Source organism: Leptonychotes weddellii, chromosome 7, assembly GCF_054177405.1.
Source record: "Leptonychotes weddellii isolate Sample4059 chromosome 7, ASM5417740v2, whole genome shotgun sequence".
In the NCBI taxonomy this organism is placed as follows: domain Eukaryota; kingdom Metazoa; phylum Chordata; class Mammalia; order Carnivora; family Phocidae; genus Leptonychotes; species Leptonychotes weddellii.
In genome coordinates this window covers 78,077,861-78,101,941 of record NC_138375.1, presented here as the reverse complement: position 1 = coordinate 78,101,941, position 24,081 = coordinate 78,077,861, and the positions used below count along the sequence as shown (strand labels likewise).

The 24,081-nt window shown below is 36.4% G+C and overlaps 1 protein-coding gene and 1 long non-coding RNA gene across 4 annotated transcripts; one reads left to right on the top strand and one right to left on the bottom strand.

Moving 5' to 3' along the window:
- Positions 1 to 498: 498 nt before the first annotated feature.
- On the bottom strand, positions 499 to 3,750 carry LOC145722656 (uncharacterized). The gene is made up of 2 exons (XR_014147071.1): positions 3,645 to 3,750; positions 499 to 3,036 (listed from the first exon to the last, which is right to left on the bottom strand). It is a non-coding gene; the product is annotated as an uncharacterized LOC145722656 (long non-coding RNA).
- Positions 3,751 to 3,776: 26 nt separating this feature from the next.
- Positions 3,777 to 17,537, top strand: ARRDC3 (arrestin domain containing 3). 3 transcript variants are annotated; one of them, XR_004078351.2, is made up of 8 exons: positions 3,777 to 4,299; positions 8,218 to 8,299; positions 10,013 to 10,160; positions 11,179 to 11,281; positions 11,613 to 11,869; positions 12,186 to 12,348; positions 12,587 to 12,779; positions 14,812 to 17,537. XR_004078351.2 is itself a non-coding variant. In XM_006741680.3 (8 exons), exons 1-8 carry the CDS (start codon positions 4,020 to 4,022, stop codon positions 14,866 to 14,868), a joined length of 1,245 nt encoding a protein of 414 aa, XP_006741743.1. In that variant the 5' UTR covers positions 3,781 to 4,019; the 3' UTR covers positions 14,869 to 17,537. The 3 variants fall into 3 exon arrangements, 2 of the variants coding, with proteins under 2 accessions (XP_006741743.1, XP_081682708.1); XM_006741680.3 differs by having other exon boundaries at positions 3,781 to 4,299; positions 12,625 to 12,779; XM_081826582.1 differs by lacking the exon at positions 10,013 to 10,160 and adding an exon at positions 6,472 to 6,607 and having other exon boundaries at positions 4,172 to 4,299; positions 12,625 to 12,779.
- Positions 17,538 to 24,081: the final 6,544 nt, after the last annotated feature.

Genomic DNA, 24,081 nt, shown 5'->3' with positions numbered 1-24,081 from the left:
TCACAACACATTTAAATATCCATTAAGTATAAAAAACATAACAAACATAGCATATAATTATCAAATATAAAAAACCCCACTCACTTTACTAATAATATAGCAAATCTTGCCTCCAGTCTCCACACTGAAGTCATTGCTGCATTTTGAAGATATTAGAGTTAAGTCAGAGGTGCCTGAGTGGCTCAGTCCATTAAGCGTCTATCTTCGGCTTCGGTCGTGATCTCCGAGTCCTGAGATCAGGCCCCATGTCGGGCTCCTCACTCAGCAGGAAGTCTGCTTCTCCCTCTCCTTCTCCCCCTGCTCGTGTTCTCTCTCTCAAATAAATTTAAAAAAAAAAAAAATCTGAAAGAAAAGAGTTAAGTCACTTACAAAATCTTGAAATACAAAATTAAGACCAAAAAAACCAAAAACAATGCCCCTAGTTCTACAGTATTTAAGCCTATCAAGTGTTAGCTAAAATTAAGATTAACCATGGATTTCATATTTTTTTTAAAAGACTGCTGATATGGTTTTTCTTACAACCATACACCAAAATTTTCAGTTGAGATGGCTTGCCTTTTTCTTCTCAATAATAATATTGAGTATTTTGATATGTGAAAAACTCCAGACTTGGCAGTAATTTTTACATACCACATCAATATTAAATATCTTGATAGTGATGATCATTTGTCAGTTTTAGACAGAGTTCTTGAGATTGAGTTTAATCCTTTGTACAATAAGGTGCAACAGCCACTGAATATAAAATCCAAGAAACAAATACCGTAAAGACAGATTTCTATTTGAGCTCTGACAAAGCTATAAAAAGGGAAGGGGGAGCTAGTTACTCTGTCTACTTGGAATTTTATTCAGTTGTGCCAACTGAGTCTAGTAGAGGGGTTAGGAAAAGGGAAAGGAGATAACAGCAGTGGGATGTTGTTCTGGGCACAAAAAGCAGCATGTAACTTCACATTGGCAACAGCGAGACAGACTAACAAAGGGGACAGAAGATGTACTTGACAGGAGTATAGAGAGTTAGCAGATGAGCAGGAGGAGATGGCATATGAGACGTAGGCTAGGGTGCAGTAGGAAAGAGCCTTGGTGGTAAAGATGAATAGCTTAAACTTAATGCAAAATACAGTAAGGGCCTAGTGAGACAAGTTCAGAAGACCAAGATAGCAGCTACAGTACATTTCAACTTATCTAAAAGACAGATTTTTAGACATGGAATTTTAAAAAGGGAGGTTACAAAAGTCAGGTGAAAGAAAACATTTAGTCCAAAATTTAGTCCAAGTGGTTTTTTTGTTTGTTTGGTTTTTGTTTTTTCTTTTAGACAGGAAAGCATAGGGGCACTTGGCTGGCTCAGTCAGAAGGGCATGTGACTCTTGATTTCCGGATTGTGAGTTTAAACCCCACATTGGGTGTAGAGATTACTTAAATAAATAAACTTAAAAAAAATAAAACATAAACAGGAATTTAAAGGTGCCAGCATTGTTTGTTTGTTGTTTCTGGTGTTTCCATAGTTGGAATAAATAGGAGGTAAACAAAAGGAAGCAAGTAAACTCAAGTTCAGACACTTAAAAAATAGTTATGTGACCAAAACCAAAGTGAAGAAAGGTGATAATTAGGATAAGTGAGTATGATCTTAAGTAAAAATGACAGGGGATAAAAATTTCCTGGCAACTTGTCAGTTACCAAAGTGTTTAGGAAGTCATAGTAAAAAGAAAATGAAGAGAAATAGCAAAGTAAATAATAAAGGCAATAACTTATAATATCCTAAAAGCTTCAAAGAGAAGGAATAATGCACTATAATCACAGGAATGAATCATTTAATATGGTAAAACAACTTTCCAAACTACAAGTAAATCTCTTAGGGTTCTTTCTGGTTAAATGCAATTCTAGTTTATTTAAACAGCTGATTCTTAATTTTTCAGAAATAAGTTATGTTCCAACTAGAAAAATTTTACTAAAAATTCTGAAGAATTCAGCTATTGTTCACTAGCCCTTAAGAATTTAAAACAAATTTATTAATGAACACCTAATTGTCTACTGCACTTTTATATCCACTTCTTGTCCAACGTCATTTGAATGCTTAATAAATATTATTTAACCTTAAGGCTGAGAAGAGGACATTTTAGCAAATTCACCATTTTACCACTAGGTGGCGAAAAAACCCAAGCAGTATCTGTTACCAAAGCTAGTACAAGATCCCAAGCCCTTGAACAACAAGAATTTCCACCAGGTGTCAACCAAGAGGAGAAAAAAAAAAGACTATTTTTCCCACTCAAATACATAAATTCATAGTTTTAAACATAACCGTCTAAACTCTGTTAGAGATAAATGGCCTGCCCATTAACTCTACAAATAGTTCGAATATTTATATATAATGCTGAGTCCAAGATAATTGCCTTGTCAACTAAAATCCAACTAAATAAAATTGTTTCTTCCCCCAAAAGCAAGAAAACAGCAAGACCAATGAGTACAGTCAAAAAATCTTCCAAAGTGTATTTGTTTATGAATATATAGTTCCAGATTCATATTTTTCCTTCTACATTTCCCTCTTAGAAACAGTTCTGCTGATTGCAAAAATCTAGATTTTTTTGCCATTTGTTACCAAAATGTTCACAATAAAGAGATAAATGTACTTGTCTTTAAGATGTATTACGAGAATTACTATGTTGAACAGTCTCAGGCTATTGGCTTTGTAAAAATGATTAGAACTTTACAAAACATAGCTCTATTATATACCAAATCATGCTTTTAAAAAAAAAAAAAAAATCTTCCAGGCTTCACTAATTTCTAACAAAGATTTTTCTATTACGTTGTGAACGTGATGTCAACTAAAACACTGTGTCATGCTGCTTCTTTTAAGGTGGTACTTTTTTAGGCCGAACTCCATTTTTAATCCTCTGGACACAGGAGTTGTAATCATGTCATACACTGCACATCCAGCTGTAGGTGGTGTCTTTAAAAAGTCTCTTTTCTTCCTTCTAGGAAGTGGTCAGGCCTTTTTCCCCCTGGTGTCATCATGCAAACAACTTGGTTGCTTTTCGTTTCTATCTAATTAAGAGATGGAAGAAAAAAACAGTTGAGAAAGCGAAGCCTACTGATTTAAAAAACAAAACTTATATAGTTGCTTCTCTTTCTTGCTCCTTATAGTATTCTCTTGTAAGGTTCCTTTGGCCTCGCCTGAGTTCATCTCCACACTGCCTACAACGCACTGCTCTTTTTAAAAATCCAAGTCAAGAATGCTCTTGTCTATGAACATTATTTCTTGTCTGGTTTTTATTACGTTTTCTTTTGAAATTCGGTAGATTATGTTCAGCAACCCCAGTCGCTTGCTCAACCGGTTTCTTTCACCCCTTCCCCCATCTCTCTTCACACATCACTTATTCCACCTTCCATCCAAGCAGTGGGCAAAACCCTGCAGTGCCGGTAACGCACGCTTCGGCCGGTCACTCAGCAGTTTATCCTTACTTGGCTTTGCAAACACCTTCCCACCCCACTCTTTCATTATCTATTAGAGTGTGCTCGGTAAAGGGCACCAGATAGCACGTCGAGGGTTTACGGTAGCCTGCCTACCAATAGGAGCCCACAATGAAGAGAAGTCAGGTTCAACCTCCCGACAGCCCCACTGTCTTCTTCCCTTAGCTGTACACCTACTGTACCCGCGAGCGAGCGAGCGAGCGAGGGAGCGAGCCGGGCGCGAGAGGGGACGCGCAGAAAGGGCGGACAGCAGCCGCGGCGTGCGCATGCGCACTGGGGTTGTTTTTCACAAAGCTGCTCTTAAAGTGAGCTGGCAGCCTCCAGCCGCCCGTCTTTGTAAGGAGACCACTGAGACTTGCAGGATCGTGGAGCAGCAGCCTCCCTGCTGCCCTGACTTTTTAAGAAATCTCAATGAACTATTTGTAAAGAATCACTGATCTTGCCTGCAAGCTTTTTGCACGGCAAAGACATCGATCAGTGTTAGGTGAAGATCACATTTTATATGTGATCTTGACTTTTTTGTCTTACATTATATTTTTATAGATTTTGTTATAAACATGGTGCTGGGAAAGGTGAAGAGTTTGACAATAAGCTTTGACTGTCTTAATGACAGCAATGTCCCTGTGTATTCAAGTGGGGATACAGTCTCAGGAAGGGTGAATTTAGAAGTTACTGGGGAAATCAGAGTAAAATCTCTTAAAATTCATGCAAGAGGACATGCGAAAGTACGCTGGACCGAATCAAGAAACGCCGGCTCCAATACTGCCTATACACAGAATTACACTGAAGAAGTAGAATATTTCAACCATAAAGACATCTTAATTGGGCACGAAAGAGGTAAGTTTTTATATATTATTCAGAAGTCATTAGACCTGTTTTTCTTTGGGAAAGTACCTTTTCAATTTGTCTGAATTAATGTAATTCTACTCCTGGCATAACACATAGCAGTTAGATAAAGATTAGCAAAGTTGGAAGATTTGGGTTCTCCTTGACATTCATCGTGTGTTAAGCCGTAATGCATGCAGGCATCTGCAAAGTGACTGCAAACTGCACTTATTCAACTACCTCTATACCCGGCTTGGTCTGTGCCATACGCACTTGCAATACCTTTCTACTTTACTTGTAAATTCTACTTAAATCCCATTCAGTTATTTTACTAATAAGTTTTCAAATGAATTGCCAAAATCTGCAGTGCAATATTCGATTTTTTCCTTGCACTTTGCAACCCTAGATCTTAAAAGAAATGGAATAACATTTTTAAGTGGGTTAATAGGTGGTTTTCATTTTTAATATTGACACGCAAAATACTTTAAGGAATTCATCATTGTTCTTTGATAAAGGATTTCTGTGGCTTATTTTGACATATGGTATCGACACCCCACGTGTTTTTTCCCTGTTCTCTCCAGATCCTTTATAAATTTACATCAAGCATTCTCTCTCTCAAAGGACAGTATCTATCATTATGATAGGTTTCAAATCAGTCTTAGAAACCATTTCGGGTCAGTCATCTTCTTTTCCGAGTATGATGCCTAACTTTGGAACGTGCATTCAATGAAACCCGTGCCAGTCAAATGGAATTGAAAAGTATTCGGCACACTGGATTTGATTTTTGGTTAGAAAAGGGAGATAAAGGGTTGTCAAGGGGAGAAGGGGTCCTGAGATTTCCAATCTATTGTTTAAATGGTTACATTGTGGAAATATAGGAGACTCTAAGCTTGTTTTTCCAAGTTTCCACCCTTTGTTAGAAGCGGTTCAATCCTGTTTCGGACCAGTTCTGGGGGGTGGTGAGGAGGGGCGCTTGTTCTGCTCTCAGCAGATTGGTTACACGCGTCAGGTGGTGGCGATGACTTAATTCCTAGCCCAAGAAGAATATAATGTTAAAACTGGTTATGTAATTTTATGCTTCTCCTTTTTAATGCAGTATTTAGTTCAAATGTTGACGATTTTTCAGTTAGTACAGCACATCTTTAACCTTTTTTTATATTAAAAAATACACATCCCTGAGGAAGTGCTAATTGAACTAAGACAAGTGTCGAAATGAAGGATGCTATGAGTTACGGCATGTAATTCCTTTTTTTTTTTTAAATATTAAGATGAAATCAGTTCTTTAGTTGGCTTTTCACAATTACACATAGGTAATCTGCATCCTGAAATAATTTTTAGTTAATCTTTCCAAGCAGTAACACTGGTAAGAAATGTAAATGCCGAATGACAGACAGCCTTGGTATTTGTTGAAAAGCAAACACATATGAGTTTGTGTTTGAACCTTTCTGGACATTGCAGGTTTTTTTATAAAACGGATAAGAAACAAAGGTTTTGAGGGAGTTCAGGCTTGCAATGGGATAAAAGTAGAATAACGACTTAGGGTGACAAACACAATTTCATTAGTTGCTCCATGATTTCATGGTAAAGGAAAACTATGTACCCCGTATCCCACGAGATGCCCCTCAACCCCTGCAAAGCGTGGACGAGCTCTTAGCTGGAATAGTTTCAATGACTTAAAAGTGGGACCTCTCAAACTAGCCTGGTAACTGAGACCCCGCCCCGGGCGCCCGGCGATAGGCGGAGCCGCGTTTGTTAGCCTGTTGCTAAGGCGATGCCAGGCTCTGATTGGATTGGGCGCGGGCGGGTGGGGAGAGTGGGCTCGCGCCGGTTGGGGCGAGGCTTGGAACCGGCGTGCGCCGGTAAAGGTCCCTCCAGAACGGCTGCCCCCGCCCCTATTCGCGTCCCTCCTGGAGCTTCTGGGGGCGCCGTGACTCGTGTCACAGAATGTTGTCGCCCCTCACGTCGGCCTGCTTTTGGGGCCCCGGAAAGGGATCTCGGGTTTCAGCAGCGTAGATGGGGAGAAGCTCCTGCTGGCCTTACAGGTGCCGAAGGGCCCCTGGGCGTAACTTTAGCTGACAAACCTGGCAGAAGGAACTTGGGTAGGCAGGGTTAGCAGGACCCCATTTTCCTGTTTTTCGGCTGGAAGATGTCAGGTGGTTTCTATAAACGATCATTTCCTCTTAGCTGAAACAAAGCGTGTTCCCCGACCTATGCAGTCACCAGACCGGCTACCTTGATTGACCTGAGGGGACAGACTACACGTAAAGGCTGTCCAGGAGGGGAAGGAAAAGTGAACATCGAAAGCTGGATGGGGGCCTCGGCGAGTATCCTCTGACCCCTCCCCATTGTTTCCCAGAGACCGTGCAGCCCTGCCCCCACGCACCCCCCCGCCCCGTTTTCCCTCACCGCACTGTAAAGGTGTCAGGGTGGCCCGAGCCAGATCGAACCGGTCACCGGCTGGGGCGTGTATAGCGGAAGCGCCGCCGTGCCGTCGCCCCGCCCCCAGTCCAGCAGGCTAGGTTGCGCGAGCGCGAGCGCGAGCGCCGCGCGACGTATGCCGTATGTATAGCGGAGCGCGCGGGCGGCGGCGGCGGCGCGCGGGCGGGCCGGCTGGGATCTGCTCGCGCCGGTTTAGGCCGGTCCTCTCCTGCTCCGGTCTAGTTCTTGATTGACAGCCCGACACTTGTTTACCACGGCGCGGCCGCCGCCGTTCGCCTCAATGAGACTGCTGAGCTGGCACAAAAAGGGAGCGAGAAGGGAAGAAAAGGAGAGGGAGGCAAACTTTGGGCGCCTTCAAGGGGAGCGAATTTAAATGGCCCCCAACTCACCAGTCAGTTTTCGGTGCTGAAATTCGTTCAGAGGATTTGCAGAAGGGGCGAGGAAAATAGTACCGAGATTAAAGAGAATCATTGTGATTTCTGAATAAAAGTATCCGCGTATAGACGCTTTTTGCCCCTTTTCTCTTTTGATGTAAGGGAAGCATCACGTTCTGTAGCTTCAGTACTTTGGTGAGGAAAAGTTAAATGATAATACCAATTTCATCTACTTTCATGGTTAATGTTGGCTTCTACGCTGAAAAACTACATCACTAAGACATTTATCTAATTATACTATCTACTCAGAAGGCTAAAAAAAGAATCCAGAATCCCCTCCCACATTTTCGTTAAATATATATATTTTGGAGAAATTTTAAAAATATTTGGCCTAAAGAAAATGGGTTGTAAAATGAAAGCAGTTAGAAACAACTTAATTAGTGTTCATTTTTCAAGGATGTGGAACAGTGTTGTTTCCCGGTAAGCAGGCACCTTTTAAATCTTAAGATATATTTTTTATATATGCAAATTTCTAGCTGTTGCTAGGACAGACTTAGTGTGATCATTTTAGGTTCAATAAAGAATTTTTATTTTTAGCTCTGAAACTGACATTAAAATCAGTGTTCCTTTTTTCTTTTTAACTTCAACATTTGATGAAGTTTTCTAATGGTTTTAGAATTTTAACATTCATGTCATCTGCATCAAAACTGACAGACCTTAAAGGTTTGCACAATTTTTATTTTATATATAGTCTTAGGATAAATATTTAAGTAAACCATTGGAGACAAAGATAACCCTTAAGTGAGAGATTTGAGCTCTGACTCTTGTTGAACATACACTGTATTAGATACAGATGCTTTACAGTTTGGTCATTTACCATTAAAAAACTGCCTTTAAGGGTATAAGTATTGATTATCCCCATCTTACAGATGAGGCAACAGAAGAGTTGGGATTTGTAGTTCATCCAGAGGAAGTGACAAAAGTTAGAATTAAGATCTCTCAGACTCCAAAGCTTGTGGCCTTAATTATTATAGGAGTACCTTTAAGTATTGCCACCGGGAAGAGTGTGCAAAGGTTTAATATCAAGTCTTTTGTTTTCTTTTTCTGTTTGTCTTAGATGATGATAATTCAGAAGAAGGCTTCAACACTATTCATTCAGGAAGGCATGAATATGCATTCAGCTTCGAGCTTCCACAGACGTAAGTATTATGAGTAACAGGCATTTTTCATAAACCTCCATTCTTTTAAAGTTAAAATTATTCTAAATTTAAATATTTTTAGTTTAAAAAAAAAAACCCTTTTCATCACTGAATGTTGCTAGAGGAAAACAATACACTACAAAAAGAAGCTGCTTTTTAATGTAGCCTGGCAAAATTATAAAAGGAGAGCTCAATTCTTAGTACTCTGTCTCCAAATCTATGAGGTCTTTAAAACTTAAACAGTATTTCCTGTACCCTGAGTGAATTGGAAGGTGCTAGTCTGAATGTAAGCACTTTCTATTTTATTGTCAGTTGAAATTAGCAGAAGCATAGAACTTACAAGTCTCTCATTCAGTAATTTATAAAAATCCAGTGTTTTATCTTTTCTGCTAATGCTAACCAACAGCAGTAAGGTAAAAAGATAAACATAATTAGGAATATCCTAACTTTAAAAGTGATGTTCTTTTGATACGAATTCAGTAGCTTCTGTGCGAAGAGCTATTGAAAAAGTCACAAGAGTGATACTATGACCTGGACTTAAAAGGAAACACCCATCAGATAACTGAATATGAGGCATGGAATATAGTATGGAAAAAGGAAGGTGGTTTATTCTTAATGTAAAAATAGATCATCAGAAGAGATTATACCCCCCTAATTTTCTTAATAATCTTTGTTAATTCTAGTACTTGAGTTGTTATATGCGGATAGAACTCATAAATGGTATTTTTCAGAGTATTCTATTTACCATATTACCTAACATCATTCTAAATGTAATGCCCTAATCTACTTTTAAGAGAAATACTGTAAGTCTGTGAATATAATGCTTATATTGGGTCTGAATAATTTATCTATAAACCAAAGTCATTTAAAATAGACTTTGGAAGACTAACATAAATACTGCATTTTACTTTTCTGTGCTATACACGTTAATGTAGAAGTCCAAAATGCAAAAAAAAATTCTGTAAAAACCACTACTTCTCATGTTAATCTAAATTAGTAAATAACTGGACACTAGGCATTTTTCTAATGAAATTATGAAAAAGAGACTAAACTTAATTGAAATAAAACCTTCCACAATTAATAAAATCTGGGAGAGTTGAAAACCAGTTCTGATTCTTTTGATACAGATTAATAGAAATGTTTCTTTCTCTTATTAAGCCTATAAAGTTAGAAAACATGGCCAAAAAGAGAACATGAGAAAACTAGGAAATGGAAAAGCAGCATTTTAGATTTTTAGTAGACTTTATAAAAGGTGAAATTTTTGAAATTAATAACAGCTGTTCCAGGCATTTTCTAGACCTTCTTAGTTACTATAAAAAGAGAGAAAATTCCTAGCCAGTCTGTAGAATTTCTCAGTAGAAATACTAAAACCATTCTTAACTTTTTTAAATTTTCAATCTTTAAAGAATTGATTTCCAAACTTTCATAATTTTGCCACCAGCTTTAAAAGTAGCTTCTTCTTAGTTTAAAGGAATTGTATTCTTCTGGCTTTTTAAAGCAAAATTTCTTTAATACTTTAGTGTTAGCTATTGTTTTTTGGAAAACAGGTTTTTTTTCCCCCAATGACTTATCCCTTTGGAAATTAAAAAAATTCTGTTTGATACCTCATTGATACATAAACAGTGCAATATAGTAACACTTCTATGCTGACCTACTGTATAATTATTAAAAAGAGGTATAAAATTAATATATTGAACTTTATATTCTGCACAGACCACTTGCTACCTCATTCGAAGGCCGACATGGCAGTGTGCGCTATTGGGTGAAAGCCGAATTGCACAGGCCTTGGCTTCTACCAGTAAAATTAAAGAAGGAATTTACAGTCTTTGAGCATATAGATATCAACACTCCTTCATTACTGGTAAGAATTGACTGAATTCTTCATTCTTTGTTTTTGGCATATAAATACTAAAGAATAATCACCTAAACTATGCAATCTGTATAATTTTAAAATAGTGATTTTAAATTCCATAAATATTAATTTATTTTTAAAAATACAGTCAAGAGCACACAAATTAGTGAAGAAAATGCTCATATTTTCTGACATTGTAATAACTTTAAGAAAATTTTAAAAGTAAAAACAGCATATGGTATGAAATAATTCTCACTCGGAAGTTAAAAGAATAACAAAAAATAGATCTATTCCCTGGATAATTTTAGTAGAGGAGGAACGGTAGTATCAATTATTATAAGACAATATCACTTACTATGAAAATATCATAATCTAAAATTTGAACTGCATTGCATATTCCAATATAGGGATAGTTGTCAAATGATGGGGAGATTGTCACTTTCATGAAAAAAAGAATTCTATTTTAAAAGAAATCCTTTTTAATTGCATTTTTTCATGAGATTCAAATTTGACTTTAAAAACTTTATTTGGTTTAAACAAGTGATAACATCTTTAAGCAAATAAGAATCTTAAAAATGAGAGTTTTCCTTTTTTCACATAATGATTTTTACATTCTCAAAGAAAGATGTTAACATTTGGGATTATAACCAAGTTGCTTTCCAAGCTGCCTTTTTTTTTTTTTTTTAAGGCAGTTGAAGTGGAATGTGGAAAGGGTTTTTTTGTTTGATAGGTTGTTTTTAATTACTGTATATGTAAATAATGTGAGCTAAAACTATGTTTATGGCATATGATGGTAAGCCCTGTACCTTTTTTTAATTGGATGGAGATTTATATAAAGACAAAAATTATTGTATAATTCAGAAGCCATTGATTAGTTTTTTAAAAAAGTATATTTGAATACACTTGGAAAAAAGCTACATTGCTTGTAATTTTAATTCTCCAAGAATTTAGGGTTTTATTTTAAAACGTTCTGTTACACTGTCCTAATTTGTGCATTGACCTTTTTCTCTAAATTTATTTCTTACAGTCACCCCAAGCAGGCACAAAAGAAAAGACTCTCTGTTGCTGGTTCTGTACCTCAGGCCCAATATCCTTAAGTGCCAAAATTGAAAGGAAGGGCTATACCCCAGGTATGTATGAGATGGATTCCCAATGAAAACGATCTTTCTTCACTTAGCTTTTGTGTATAAATGTATAGTATTTTTACTAAATGCAAACATAATACAGTATTCTTTGGTAAAATAACCCAGTTTTCTTTCATAAATGGGAATGTAGTGTCCATTTTTAAATAGCTACTAGAAATGAATAGTTCATTTTTATAATTCTAAGTTACTTGCCACTTTTGGGACTGTTTTTCATCCATGTAGTCCATTGAACTTTCAGACTTTGGCTTAACAATCTACATTTCTGGAGTTTTGGTTGTTTTTGTTTAACAGTAGATTCATATTTTTTTCCCTCTAGGTGAATCAATTCAGATATTTGCTGAGATTGAGAACTGCTCTTCCCGAATGGTAGTGCCAAAGGCAGCCATTTACCAAACACAGGCCTTCTATGCCAAAGGGAAAATGAAGGAAGTAAAACAGCTTGTGGCTAACTTGCGTGGGGAATCCTTATCATCTGGAAAGACGGATACATGGAATGGAAAGTTGCTGAAAATTCCACCAGTTTCTCCCTCTATCCTCGACTGTAGCATAATTCGTGTGGAATATTCACTAATGGTAGGTATAGATTTAAGGGTTTGTTGTTTAGTATTAAAGTCATGAGGATATCATTTTTTCTTATTCCAGGATTTGGTTTTTATATTCTATATCTGATATATACAAGTATATGTAAATCTGTGAGTTACAATTACTAATTTATGTCACATGTAAATGTGCCACACAGTATTACATGTAGTGGAGGAATTTTTCTTGTACGTTCTATGTATATATAAGTAAATGAAGGCCTAAGATAACATTAAAATTGGGTTACTAGTTTTTAAAAAAAGAAATAATGCTTGTAATTCTAAACCTACCATCTCCTTTCAATGTTTAGGTATATGTGGATATTCCTGGAGCTATGGATTTATTTCTTAATTTGCCCCTTGTCATTGGTACCATTCCTCTACACCCGTTTGGTAGCAGAACCTCAAGTGTAAGCAGTCAGTGTAGCATGAATATGAACTGGCTTGGTTTATCCCTACGTGAAAGACCTGAAGGTAATTTGATAATGCATGTTTAAGCCTAATTTCTTTATTACTATTTTCAAGAACATAATTTTGCTAATAATATTTTATGACTAGATAAACTTTTGTCTGTATCTGTAGGAAGTAGATGTGTCCCTAATGTCAGATTTAAAACCTATATCCCCCTAGTTTTAATCACAAAACAATTACTATTTTTACCTTGACATTCCTTTTTAATATCTACTATTCTGTGTATTTTGACATGCATAAGAACATGCTGTTCGAATTGCGTGTATCTTTTTCCTTCAGCACCACCCAGCTATGCAGAAGTGGTAACGGAGGAACAAAGGCGTAACAATCTTGCACCAGTGAGTGTTTGTGATGACTTTGAGAGAGCGCTTCAAGGACCGCTGTTTGCATATATCCAGGAGTTCCGGTTCTTGCCTCCACCTCTTTATTCAGAAGTAAGCACAGCTCCTCAAGTCTGAAATGGGCTGACTCTCCTGGGAAATAGCATTACAGACTTCTTAAAAAATACATTTAGGTTTTGATTAACATCATATTTAATAGAGAAACATAACTTAGAGCAACAGGATTAAACATTAAATTTAATAAGTAGGATTCTTATATTATTGGGGAAATAGGGAATAATTAATATGTTAAAGCATCAATAGGAGTGACATTTTGCAATCATGAACTAATTAAGTAGCTAGAATTTATCTTATCATCCTTTTCCAATTTAATTCTTGCACATTTTTACATTCCCAGTCATAGGGAAAAATAACATATTTGCAAAAAATATGTTAGACAAACATTTCTACACCGTTTATTTTTATTCATCTCATATTGATGACCACTAAGCATTTACGTGAGTAAAACATGACTCTTACTTGGGAGAAGCTCACAGACTGATGAGAACAAATTTAGAAGCAAAATATTCCGTAACAATGGGATAGGAATGCACACAGTTCATTTGAAGAGCAGTTCATTAGGCCTTGGAAATCAGGAAGGCTTCCCTGGGAAGGTGATTGTTAAGTCGAATCTTCAGAATACATCTTAATATATGTTGTGCAGGGCTTTAAAGTTGGCCTTGACACCCATAATAATGCCAAGTAATTTTGTAAATACACTAGAATCAACCTTATCCTTTTGGTTATCACAGTTTAGCTATTTAACAATGAAATATTAATTCCCAAATAAGACCCGAGTGGGATTGCTTCACTCTGCAAGAAATTGCTGCTTTCCCCCCCTTAATATCATGACTAGAAGAGTCCATTTTCCTCCAGATGTGGTTAATAGAAGATCCACTTTATTCATTGATTATAGGATATTTAGAATTTGTTCTTGCAAATTCTTCATTAGCCATAATTTTTCTATCCCACAATTCCATTTCACAAAGTTTTCCCTTACATGCTAAAAATGTTCTCCCACTTAGTACAGATTTCATTACTACATTTTTACGCCAGTGTTGCTATCTTAAGTCAGTAATTCCTGATTTGATCTGAGACTTCTGGCTGTACAACAGGCATTTTAAAAGAATGGCAATCTCAGTATCCACTTTTAAGCAATTTGTGGCAAAATTCTACTACCTTAAAGTGAACTAAAGATAAGAGAATTAAAAACTTTTAAAATCCTAAATTGATTCAGAATGTGATTCAGTTAATAGTTAAATAGAAGGGATTGTATTAGTGTTTTTCTCTTAAGTCATTAAAAGTTACTTGCTTTTTTTCCTTCAAAAACATGTTTTACCTAAAGTTTTGTGAGTCACTTTGGATTGTGCCACATTTAAATGCAAATAAAAATGGGTCTTGTCCAAAAGATGTTTCAGTAAAAGAAATGTATTAAAGCCAACTAGTTGCCTTCCTGTGCCCATTCTCTCTGTACCTGAGAAGCAACTGAAATATATTCATTTTGCTTAAATGTATGTGCATATGAAAGTCTCTCTAGTCATAGAGAAGGTGGGCAGACTCTAGAGCATTTTGGGTTCAGCATTGCTATTTCTTGATACAGTTTTCCTAGGCCCTCTCTGGTGTTTTACATTCACAGGTTATTACTTCAAATAAGCTCCAAGAACATTGTTTACACAACTGCATTCTTCCCAAAGCCTAGAAAAGAGATGAGTTGACTTTTTTGTATAAGTATGAAAGGGATACTTTACAAAAGGAGATCATTACTATGAAAATGTTCTCCACTGTGTATTTGAATCTTAAGTACTACTAAATGCTGAGTGAAACACCATTCCCTGGTAAAATTTTACCATTAGCTTTTGGGAAAGACAACTATTTGGGCATACCTTTATAAATTTTATTTATCTAGTAATTAAATATCAGACACTTTTATAGATAATACTAGTATTCTTTTCTCCTTTCCCCTACATGCTGTGTATGTTCTTTCTGATTCAATTCCTCAGTAATACTTAACAATGTTAGTCATTGCTGCATTTTTACTAGACTTTATCAAATCACTTTTTAATTTTTTTTTCACTTTTTTTTTTAGATTGATCCAAATCCTGATCAGTCAGCAGATGATAGACCATCCTGCCCCTCTCGTTGAAGGAACACTTGGTTAAATCAAGTTGATGTGGGTTCTGAACTGTATCTCTTCCCAGCTGAGGACAGAGAAGTATCTTGGAGACACGTTTTCAGAGGAAGTGGAATTGCTTTTGCCCAGAAAAATGGCAAATACATGAAACAGCCAGTGATCATGCTTTAGAAGCCTACAGCAACATTCTGGGACTGCTCCAACATGCTTGAAGATCTAAGCTTTTCTCCTTTAAAACAGGCACATACTAAGAGCAGTCTTCTTAGCCTATGGTCATACGTGTCAAGACACCACGTTGTAAAGAGGGATGATTTCCTTCTTTTTATTTGAAAATTTGCACATGCTCAATGCTTACATTGTGCAGTTCCGATGTCACTACAGCTTTTTTTTTTTTTCCATTTATGCCAGACTCTTGATACTCTTTAAAAACTTGTTTGTGGTCAGCACAACAAGGAACAAAAGAAAGCTTTGAAAAAACTTTAACATGAAAAAAACGCACTGACTTTTTTTTTTTAATTTAATATAGCCTGGACTTTACCTGCGTGTGCACATGCTCAGAAATGTCCTACTAGGCTGACCATGTATCACCTCTTCAGCTTGGATCCTATTGTGGATTTATTTACAAACATCAAATGCCTTCAAGCCAATCCTTCTTGCTGTATGTTTTGCAGCCTACTGTAGTAGATACGCAACAGATATGTGGGAAAAGAGATAAGAGGAGGAAGCTAATAAGAGACTTTGTCAAGACTGTATACCTTCTTGGTTTCTTTTAAGAATTTGTTGCCTTTCTACTATTACAGCAAAGCAGCATTTTGTTACTGACTGCCTAAAATCACTTAATCTCAGGTGAACGCATCACTTGCCAAACTGTTGGAATGCTATTTGTGTTTTGTTGCACTGTTATTTTGTTTGTTTGGTTGGTTGGCTTTTTGGAGAGGGAAATTTGGAAAAGGGACATACACAAAAGTGATACCCCACCCACATTCCCTTTTTATCATTACATGAAGAAACTAGCAGAGCTAAGAATGGAGTAAAGATAGGCAGTATGGCAGGCACCAGCAAAGAGTTAAGGGCTTGTTGCTCTTAAAAATTATTGTTATTTTTATTATTTTAAGAGTATGGAAATTTTCCAGTCACTGGAGAGGAGGAGAAAGTGCATTTATTTTTATAACAGAGTTACTTAATTACCTCCAAAACACATATGTTGGAAATCATTTTTGCTGTTGCAGAGTGTTTTAATGAGCAGGAATATATATATATTCAGGTTACGATTAGAGAGCTTAATTTATACATTTCCTATCCTGCTCAAGCTTCTCAGAGCTTGAAAACCCAAGTTTATTCTAAAAGTGTATAACTTCAAAATTATAAATACTAGAACGTGTGCTGGAATGAGAACTGTTTTCTATTTTTGTGGTTTTTCTAGTGAAAGTATTTTTTCCATTACCTAAAGAACATTTTGCTAAACATGAGAAACCACTCACTTTGAGTATATATAGATAAGAAGAGCAACCACATCAGTAAATTATAGTTTATATTAAAGATAATTTACAGTTGGCTCATAACAAATATACCAGCATTCATGATGACACTTAAAAACCAATTTCCAAGGTACCAAGTGTACTAATGGTCTTATTTTAGAAGGAATTCAGCTCTGATGTTTTTAATGAAAATCAGCATCTGTGATGTTGCAACATACGTGTGAAATGGGTGTTACATCTATCCTGCCATTTAACCCCACAGTTAATAAAGTGGCTGAAAATAGTAACTCTGGCTTGGTGCTTGACCTGGTTAAATACTGTCTTAAAGCTTCATACAAAACAAATAGGCTTTTCCATAAGTGGCCTTTAAGAAAACATGGAAGACAATTCATGTTTGAAAAATGCTGACAGGGTGAAGAAAGCCCAGCATAAAAACGAATCGCGTTTTAAGTGATTCAGTAAAGGGTTTGGGCTCCCGTAGCAAACTAATACTAGATAATAAGGAAATGGGGGTGAAATATTTTTTTATTGTTGTTAAATCATTTTGTGAATGTCCCCCTCAAAAGAAGCTAATGGAATATTTGGCATAAAGGGCATTTGGTGGTTTTATTTTTGTTTGGGGGGGATTGTCTGAAAATCCCTTTTCTCTCTTATGTCTGACTAGGGAACAATTGTTGATATGCATAGCATTGGAATACTTATCACCATATACTCTTATAAATAACACATGAAGCAAGAATGACCAATATTCTGATAATTGGCACTGGGTCACAAAATAAAATGTGATTAAATTTTAAATATATAAAACTTTATCAAATAAAGTTTTATTTACCCCATTAAAGTATTTCTTTACTTTCTTATTTAGAGGCATTACTTTACTCTTTTCTAAATATTGGTCAATTCCTGACATAAGATGTGAGGTTCACAGTTGTATTCCAGTATTCAAGATAGATTCCTGATTTTGCAATGAGGAAAAGTAAAATCCAAAACATTAGCAAAACAAAGTGCAATATTAAATGTTTGCTTTATAGATTATATTCTATGGCTGTTTGTAATTTCTCTTTTTTTTCCTGTTTTATTTGGTGCTGAATATGTCCTTGTAGGCTCTGTTTTAAGAAAACAATATGTGGGAAATGATTTAATTTTTCCTATTGCTCTTCCTTGTGGAAAATAAAGTGTTTTGTTTTTTTCTTTTTTGTAAAATTGTTTGGAGAGTTATTTGAATCTTGATCATGTCAGTAACTCATCACACATGCAAACACTATTTGGACTACAATTAAACTCTATTGTAAGCCAATCTGGATAAGCCACCAAAGAGAATTACTGAAGCCTTAAAGGAATTTTTAATACTAATTTATCAGTGTTTGGCTTAATAATTCATCAAATTATGGATGCTTTTTTTAATAAAACCTATAAGTTCATTATATAAATTCCAGTCCTCTATATGAACCAAACTTAACCAGGTAAAATAGTTTCACTTTCAGGCACCAATTCCCTCTTGCTGTGATATGTCCAAGTTTCTAGTACTTCAAGAGCACATAAATTTAAAAGTTAAATTAACTAATCTTACAAAAATGTTTTTTTCTGAATTTTTAAACAACAGTACTTTTTCTCAATGTGTGGATTTGACAGTGATTTGTAACCAGAAGTACTTTTGGATCACATTTAGAAAACATTATTTCAGTGTTTATATATTTATAGATCAGCTACCAAGTTGTACATGTGCCTTATTATATGATTCTCCCATATTCTGAAATGTGTATACACATATAAAGTGTGTTAACAAAGAAATGTTTAGACAATATAATCAATTTTATGGAAATAAGAGCAATCTACACAATGTCTTTATACAATAAGGAATAAATGACTCAGGAAAGAATTACAGCATGAGAAGGGGAGACATAGGTTTTGGGTTCTGTAACTTCAGATGTAGCCTTAAACAAGATGTGTGAATTTTGATGTCTTCATCTACAAAGTGGAAAAGTAGGTATCCAAAGTCCCCTTCATCAAGAAGGCAGATTATTATACATCTTTAGGTAAATAATTCTCTTAAGTCAATTATAACATTGGGAATGAACCACATTGCTTCTAAATTTGTATTAGAATATTTCTAGGTCAGTACGTTTCAAGTTATATACGACTCTATACTTACCAAAATCTTTATCACCAGTTAGGATTTAATGAATGGCCAAGCTTAGTATATTTTTCAGGATTAAATGTAACAGAGGGAGAAACTCAGACTAGCTTAAGTAAAAAACTGTATTAACCAGTAATTCCAAGGATGAATTATATTAAGTACATTCAGATCCAGAAATCCAAATAATGCTCTGAGGACACACTCTTGTCTCTCATCTCTGTTCACTTACCCTTTTTCAAATTAGCCTTATTCTTTGATATTAGATGGGCCAGGAAAGATAACCCCAACTTCTACAGCTCCTGGAAGAAAAGCCATCTTGACTCTCCAAATCACTTGTTAGGGGAGATTCTGATTGGTCAATATCTAGGTCATGTCTCATGCCACATAGAATGGGTTTCCCAATAGAAATCTATTTCCAGAAGAAGGGAGAAGAAAGGTTACTATATATTCTTGCTATTTCAAGTGTTGTCCAAACCAGCAACAATGGCATCACTTAAGAAGTGCATTAGAAAAGCAGAATATCAAGGTCTATCCCAGAATACTGACCCCAATACCTGTTTACATGATTCCCAGGTAATGTATAAGTACAGTAAAATTTAAGAAGCTCTGTAGCACACCAAAGAAAATTAAGAGATGAAGACACAAGAGGCAACTCTGTCTTCATGAGTCCCAAACTAACTGAGCTGAGGATTTGGGGTACTTAATAAGTGAAAAATAATCATGCCATTTTATTTTTTTTGAGATTTTATTATTCATTTGAGAGAGTGCTTGTGTGCACGCGCAGGAGCAGGGGGGAGGGGCAGAGGGAGACGGAGAAGCAGGCCCTCCACTGGGAGCCCTACACAGGACTGGATCCCAAGACCCTGGGATCATGACCTGAGCCAAAGGTAGCCGCTTAACCGACTAAGCCCCCCAGGTGCCCCAATCATGCCACTTTAAATCCCAAAACCTGTATATGGCTTGATATTTTTGATATACAATTTTGTAACTACTATAATAATAAATATTATACCTTCAGAATTCCTATAACAACAATCAGCATTTCTCAAAACATGCATGACTGAATGATGAAATATTTTGCCTTTTATTTCTTGATTTCAAAATCAATAGGAGATGCATTTTTCAATTCATGTGAGAAAAATTTATTGACATAAGAAAATTAATTTGACTTTTGAGGAATATAGTCTGCAATTTTTTTAGAAAAAAATTTAGGAAAATGTGGGAAATACATGAATATGGAAATCCAACACATGAATATGTCAAGTTCAAGACAACCAGTAGTTTAAAAATCCAAACGCACAAGCCCAACTGGAAATAGAACCAGTATCACTGTCTTTGTTGAACAGCACGAAGTTAAACATACAAGTAAAAACATATATTTTTTCAAACCAGCTTTACAGACACCAACTTAGGTAAATGAAGTCACGATATTATAGAGCCAAAAAGAAAAAAAAGTTGCTTTAGAATAGGTCTAGTATTTATATGTATATAAATAGTTATATGTGCGTAAAAGAGTATATAGCCTAATGTGATTAAAGAAAACAAGTGTTTATGACATTAGGAACTTCTGATACATTATAGTTAATTCTAACTGGAAATGGATTTTTGCTACTTCTAAATTGAAGACTTACATAAGTTCTCAACATCGATTTCCAATCTAAACAAAAGGATTATTACCTCTGGCACTGATAAGTCTCTGGGAACATTAATAAAGTTAAAATAGTGAGTTAAAACATCTTTGTATAATTTAGAGATCTATTTACTAGTTATACAAAATAGTCTTACCAGTGAACAGAAGGATGTGAAAGACTATATAAACATATTGTCCTAACATAAGTCTGACAGTGTCAGTACAATGGATGAAAGCAAATTATTGCACTTTAGATGACATGAATTTTTGCCAAAAGGAGAAGCTATCTGATCCTTACTGAATATAGGAATTTGTACTTATTAGATAATTTTTCTCTAATGAATTAATAGTTTAAATAATGATAGAAATGCAAAAAAAAAAAAAACTGCTAGAATAAGCAGCCAGTTTCTGCTTTGTTTTTTTTAAGGAAATCAACATTTCTACCTTCAAATGTAAGACACACTTTTATAATCTACACCTCTTGACAGATCTGAATCCCAAAATGTAGTACTCAAGATGTTAAGGACAACAGGAAAATAACAGGAAACTAAGAGACAGCATACGCATCATGTAAACAAGGATGCTGGCAGCCTATAAAAGCATACCTGGAACCCAAACAACAAAATCACATACACATTCTCTTCCAAAACTGTTAATTCCCAAATTACAAAAGCAGAGGAGAAAATACTCTCTCCCCTTACTTTTCCTCCTTCTATTTGCAGAGTCAACTTTAGGAAACCCTTGTGAAGAAAGAGCCATAGGAGTGCATGCTGTGTAAGGGAAGCAGTGGACAAATGCCTCGGGCTGGTGAGTTTCTTTGAGTGCCTTCAGCAGACTGATCAGGAAAAGCCCAATAAATTCCCTCGTTACATTGTCCTTGGTATCAGTTTCCTACTGGCTGCCTCAACAAAATACTTCAAACCAGGAGACTTAAAACAACTGAGATTTATTCTCTCACAGTTCTGGGGGCTAGAAGTACAAAATTATGGCATGTTCCTTCTGAAGTCTGTTGAAGCCGACCTTTCCTTGCCTCTTCTTGCTTCTGGTGGCAGCTGGCAACCTTCGGCAGTGCTTGACTTGTGCATCACTGGAATCTCTCCCTTGTTTATCTAATGGCCATCTTCTCCCAGTATTATCCATCTCTTCCTATGGATTTTCCCTCTGAGTCTCTCCTCATCTTCTACAGACATAGTCATGCTGGATTAAGGGCCCACCCTACTCCAGGATGACTTTATATTAACTAATTACATCTGCAATGACCCTGTTCCAAATAAAGTCATATTCTGAGATATTGGGGATTAGAGTTTCATTAGACCAAAGAGGTCATTAGACCTCTTTGCTGATTCGGATGCCTTTTATTTCTTTTTGTTGTCTGATTGCTGAGGCTAGGACTTCTAGACACAATTCAACCCATAACAATTTCCTTTCCTCCAAAAAACTAAACAGGGTAACAACGTAGTGCCTATAAGGAAAAGCTACCTATTTAGAGGAAATACGGTTAGCTATTCCTCACTTTATAGAGCAGATTTAGTCCTGAACTGTAAAATCACTATAGATCAGAGGAAACATTCCCTCCCCACCACCCTCTTTTTTCCTGATGAGATACTGTGGGAGGTGAGCACTCATCTGGGAAATAAGAAACCTAAATTCTGGTCCACAGACACTAAGTGGCTGAATGAACTTGAACAAGTCATCTGACTTTTCTGATGTTCCATTTCCTGCTTCCTTTTTTTTTTTTTTAAATATTTTATTTATTTATTTATTTGACAGAGAGAGAGTGAGAGCACAAGCCAGGAGACAGAGGGAGAAGCAGGTTCCTCGCTGAGCGGGGAGCCTGACATGGGACTCGATCCCAGGACCTGGGATCATGACCTGAGCCGAAGGCAGCCGCTTAACCAACTGAGCCACTCAGGCGCCCCTCCTGCTTCCTTTTTTTAAATTTAAATTCAATTAATTAACATATAATGTATTATTAGTTTCAGAGGTAGAGGTCAGTGATTCATCAGTCTTATATAATACCCAGTGCTCATTACATCACATGCCCTCCTTAATGTCCATCACCCAGTTACCCCATCCCCCCACCTCCCTCCCCTCCAGCAACCTTCAGTTTGTTTCCTGTGATTAAGAGTCTCTGTCTTATAGTTTGTCTCCCTGATTTCATCTCATTTTATTTTTTCCTCTCCTCCCCTATGATCCTCTGTTTTGTTTCTTAAATTCCACATATCAGCGAGATCACATGATAATTGTCTTTCTCTGATTGACCTATTTTGCTTAGCACAATACCCTCTAGTTCCATCCACATCACTGCAAATGGCAAGATTTCATTTTTTGATGGCTGAGTAGTATTCCATTGTATATATATACCACATCTTCTTTATCCATTCATCTGTCAATGGACATCTGGGCTCTTTCCATATTTTAGCTGTTGTGGACATTGCTGCTATGAACATTGAGTGCAAGTGCCCCTTCGAATCACTATTTTTATATCCTTTGGATAAATACCTAGCAGTCCAATTGCTGGGTCATAGGGGGTAGCTCTATTTTCAAATTTTTGAGTAACCTCCATACTGTTTTCCAGAGTGGCTGCACCAGCTTGCATTCCCACCAACAGTGTAAGAGTTCCCCTTTCTCTGAATCCTCATCAACATCTGTTGTTTCCTAAGTTGTTAATTTTAGCCATTTCTGACTGGTGTGAGGTGGTATCTCATTGTGGTTTTGATTTGGATTTTCCTGATGCCGAGTGATGTTGAGGACTTTTTCATGTGTCTGTTGGCCATTTGGATGCCTTTTTTGGAGAAATGTCTGTTCATGTCTTCTGTCCATTTCTTGACTGGATTATTTGGTTTTGGGGTGTTGAGTTTGATAAATTCTTATAGATTTTGGATACTAGCCCTTTATCTGATAACATTTGCCAATATCTTCTCCCATTCTGTCAGTTCTCTTTTGGTTTTGTTGACTGTTTTTTGTTTTGTTTTGTTTTTCTGTGCAAAAGCCTTTTATCTTGATGAAGTCCCAATAGTTCATTTTTGCCTGTTTCCCTTGCCTTTGGAGACGTGTCTAGCAAGGAGTTGCTGTGGCCAAGGTCACAGACGTTGCTGCCTGTGTTCTCCTCTAGGATTTTGATGGATTCCTGTCTTACATTTAGGTCTTTCATCCATTCTGAGTCTATTTTTGTGTATGGTGTTAGGAAATGGTCCAGTTTCATTCCTCTGCATGTGGCTGTCCAATTTTCCCAATACCATTTGTTGAAGAGACTGTCTTTTTTCCATTGGATATTCTTTCCTGCTTTGTCGAAGATTAGTTGACCATAGAGTTGTGGGTCCATTTCTGGGTTTTCTGTTCCATTCATCTGTGTGTCTGTTTTTGTGCCAGTACCATACTGTCTTGATGATGACAGCTTTGTAATCCAGCTTGAAGTCCGGAATTGTGATGCCACTGGTTTTGTTTTTCTTTTTCAACATTCCCCTGGCTATTCAGGGTCTTTTCTGGTTCCATACAAATATTAGGATTATTTGTTCCAGCTCTGTGAAAAAAGTTGATGGTATTTTGATAGGGATTGCACTGAATGTGTGGATTGCTCTAGGTAGCATAGACATTTTAACAGTATTTGTTCTTTCAATCCATGAGCATGGAACGTTTTTCCATTTCTTTGTGTCTTCCTCAATTTCATTCATGAGTGTTCTACAGTTTTCTGAGTACAGATCCTTTGCCTCTTTGGTTAGGTTTATTCCTAGGTATCTTATGGTTTTTGGTGCAATTGTAAATGGGATCAACTCCTTAATTTCTCTTTCTTTTGTCTCATTGTTAGCGTATAGAAATGCAACTGATTTCTGTGCTTTGATTTTATATCCTGCTACGTTGCTGAATTCCTGTATGAGTTCTAGCAATTTTGGGGTGGAGTCTTGGGTTTTCCACATAAAGTATCATGTCATCTGAGAAGAGTGAGTTTGACTTCTTTGCTGATTCGGATGCCTTTTATT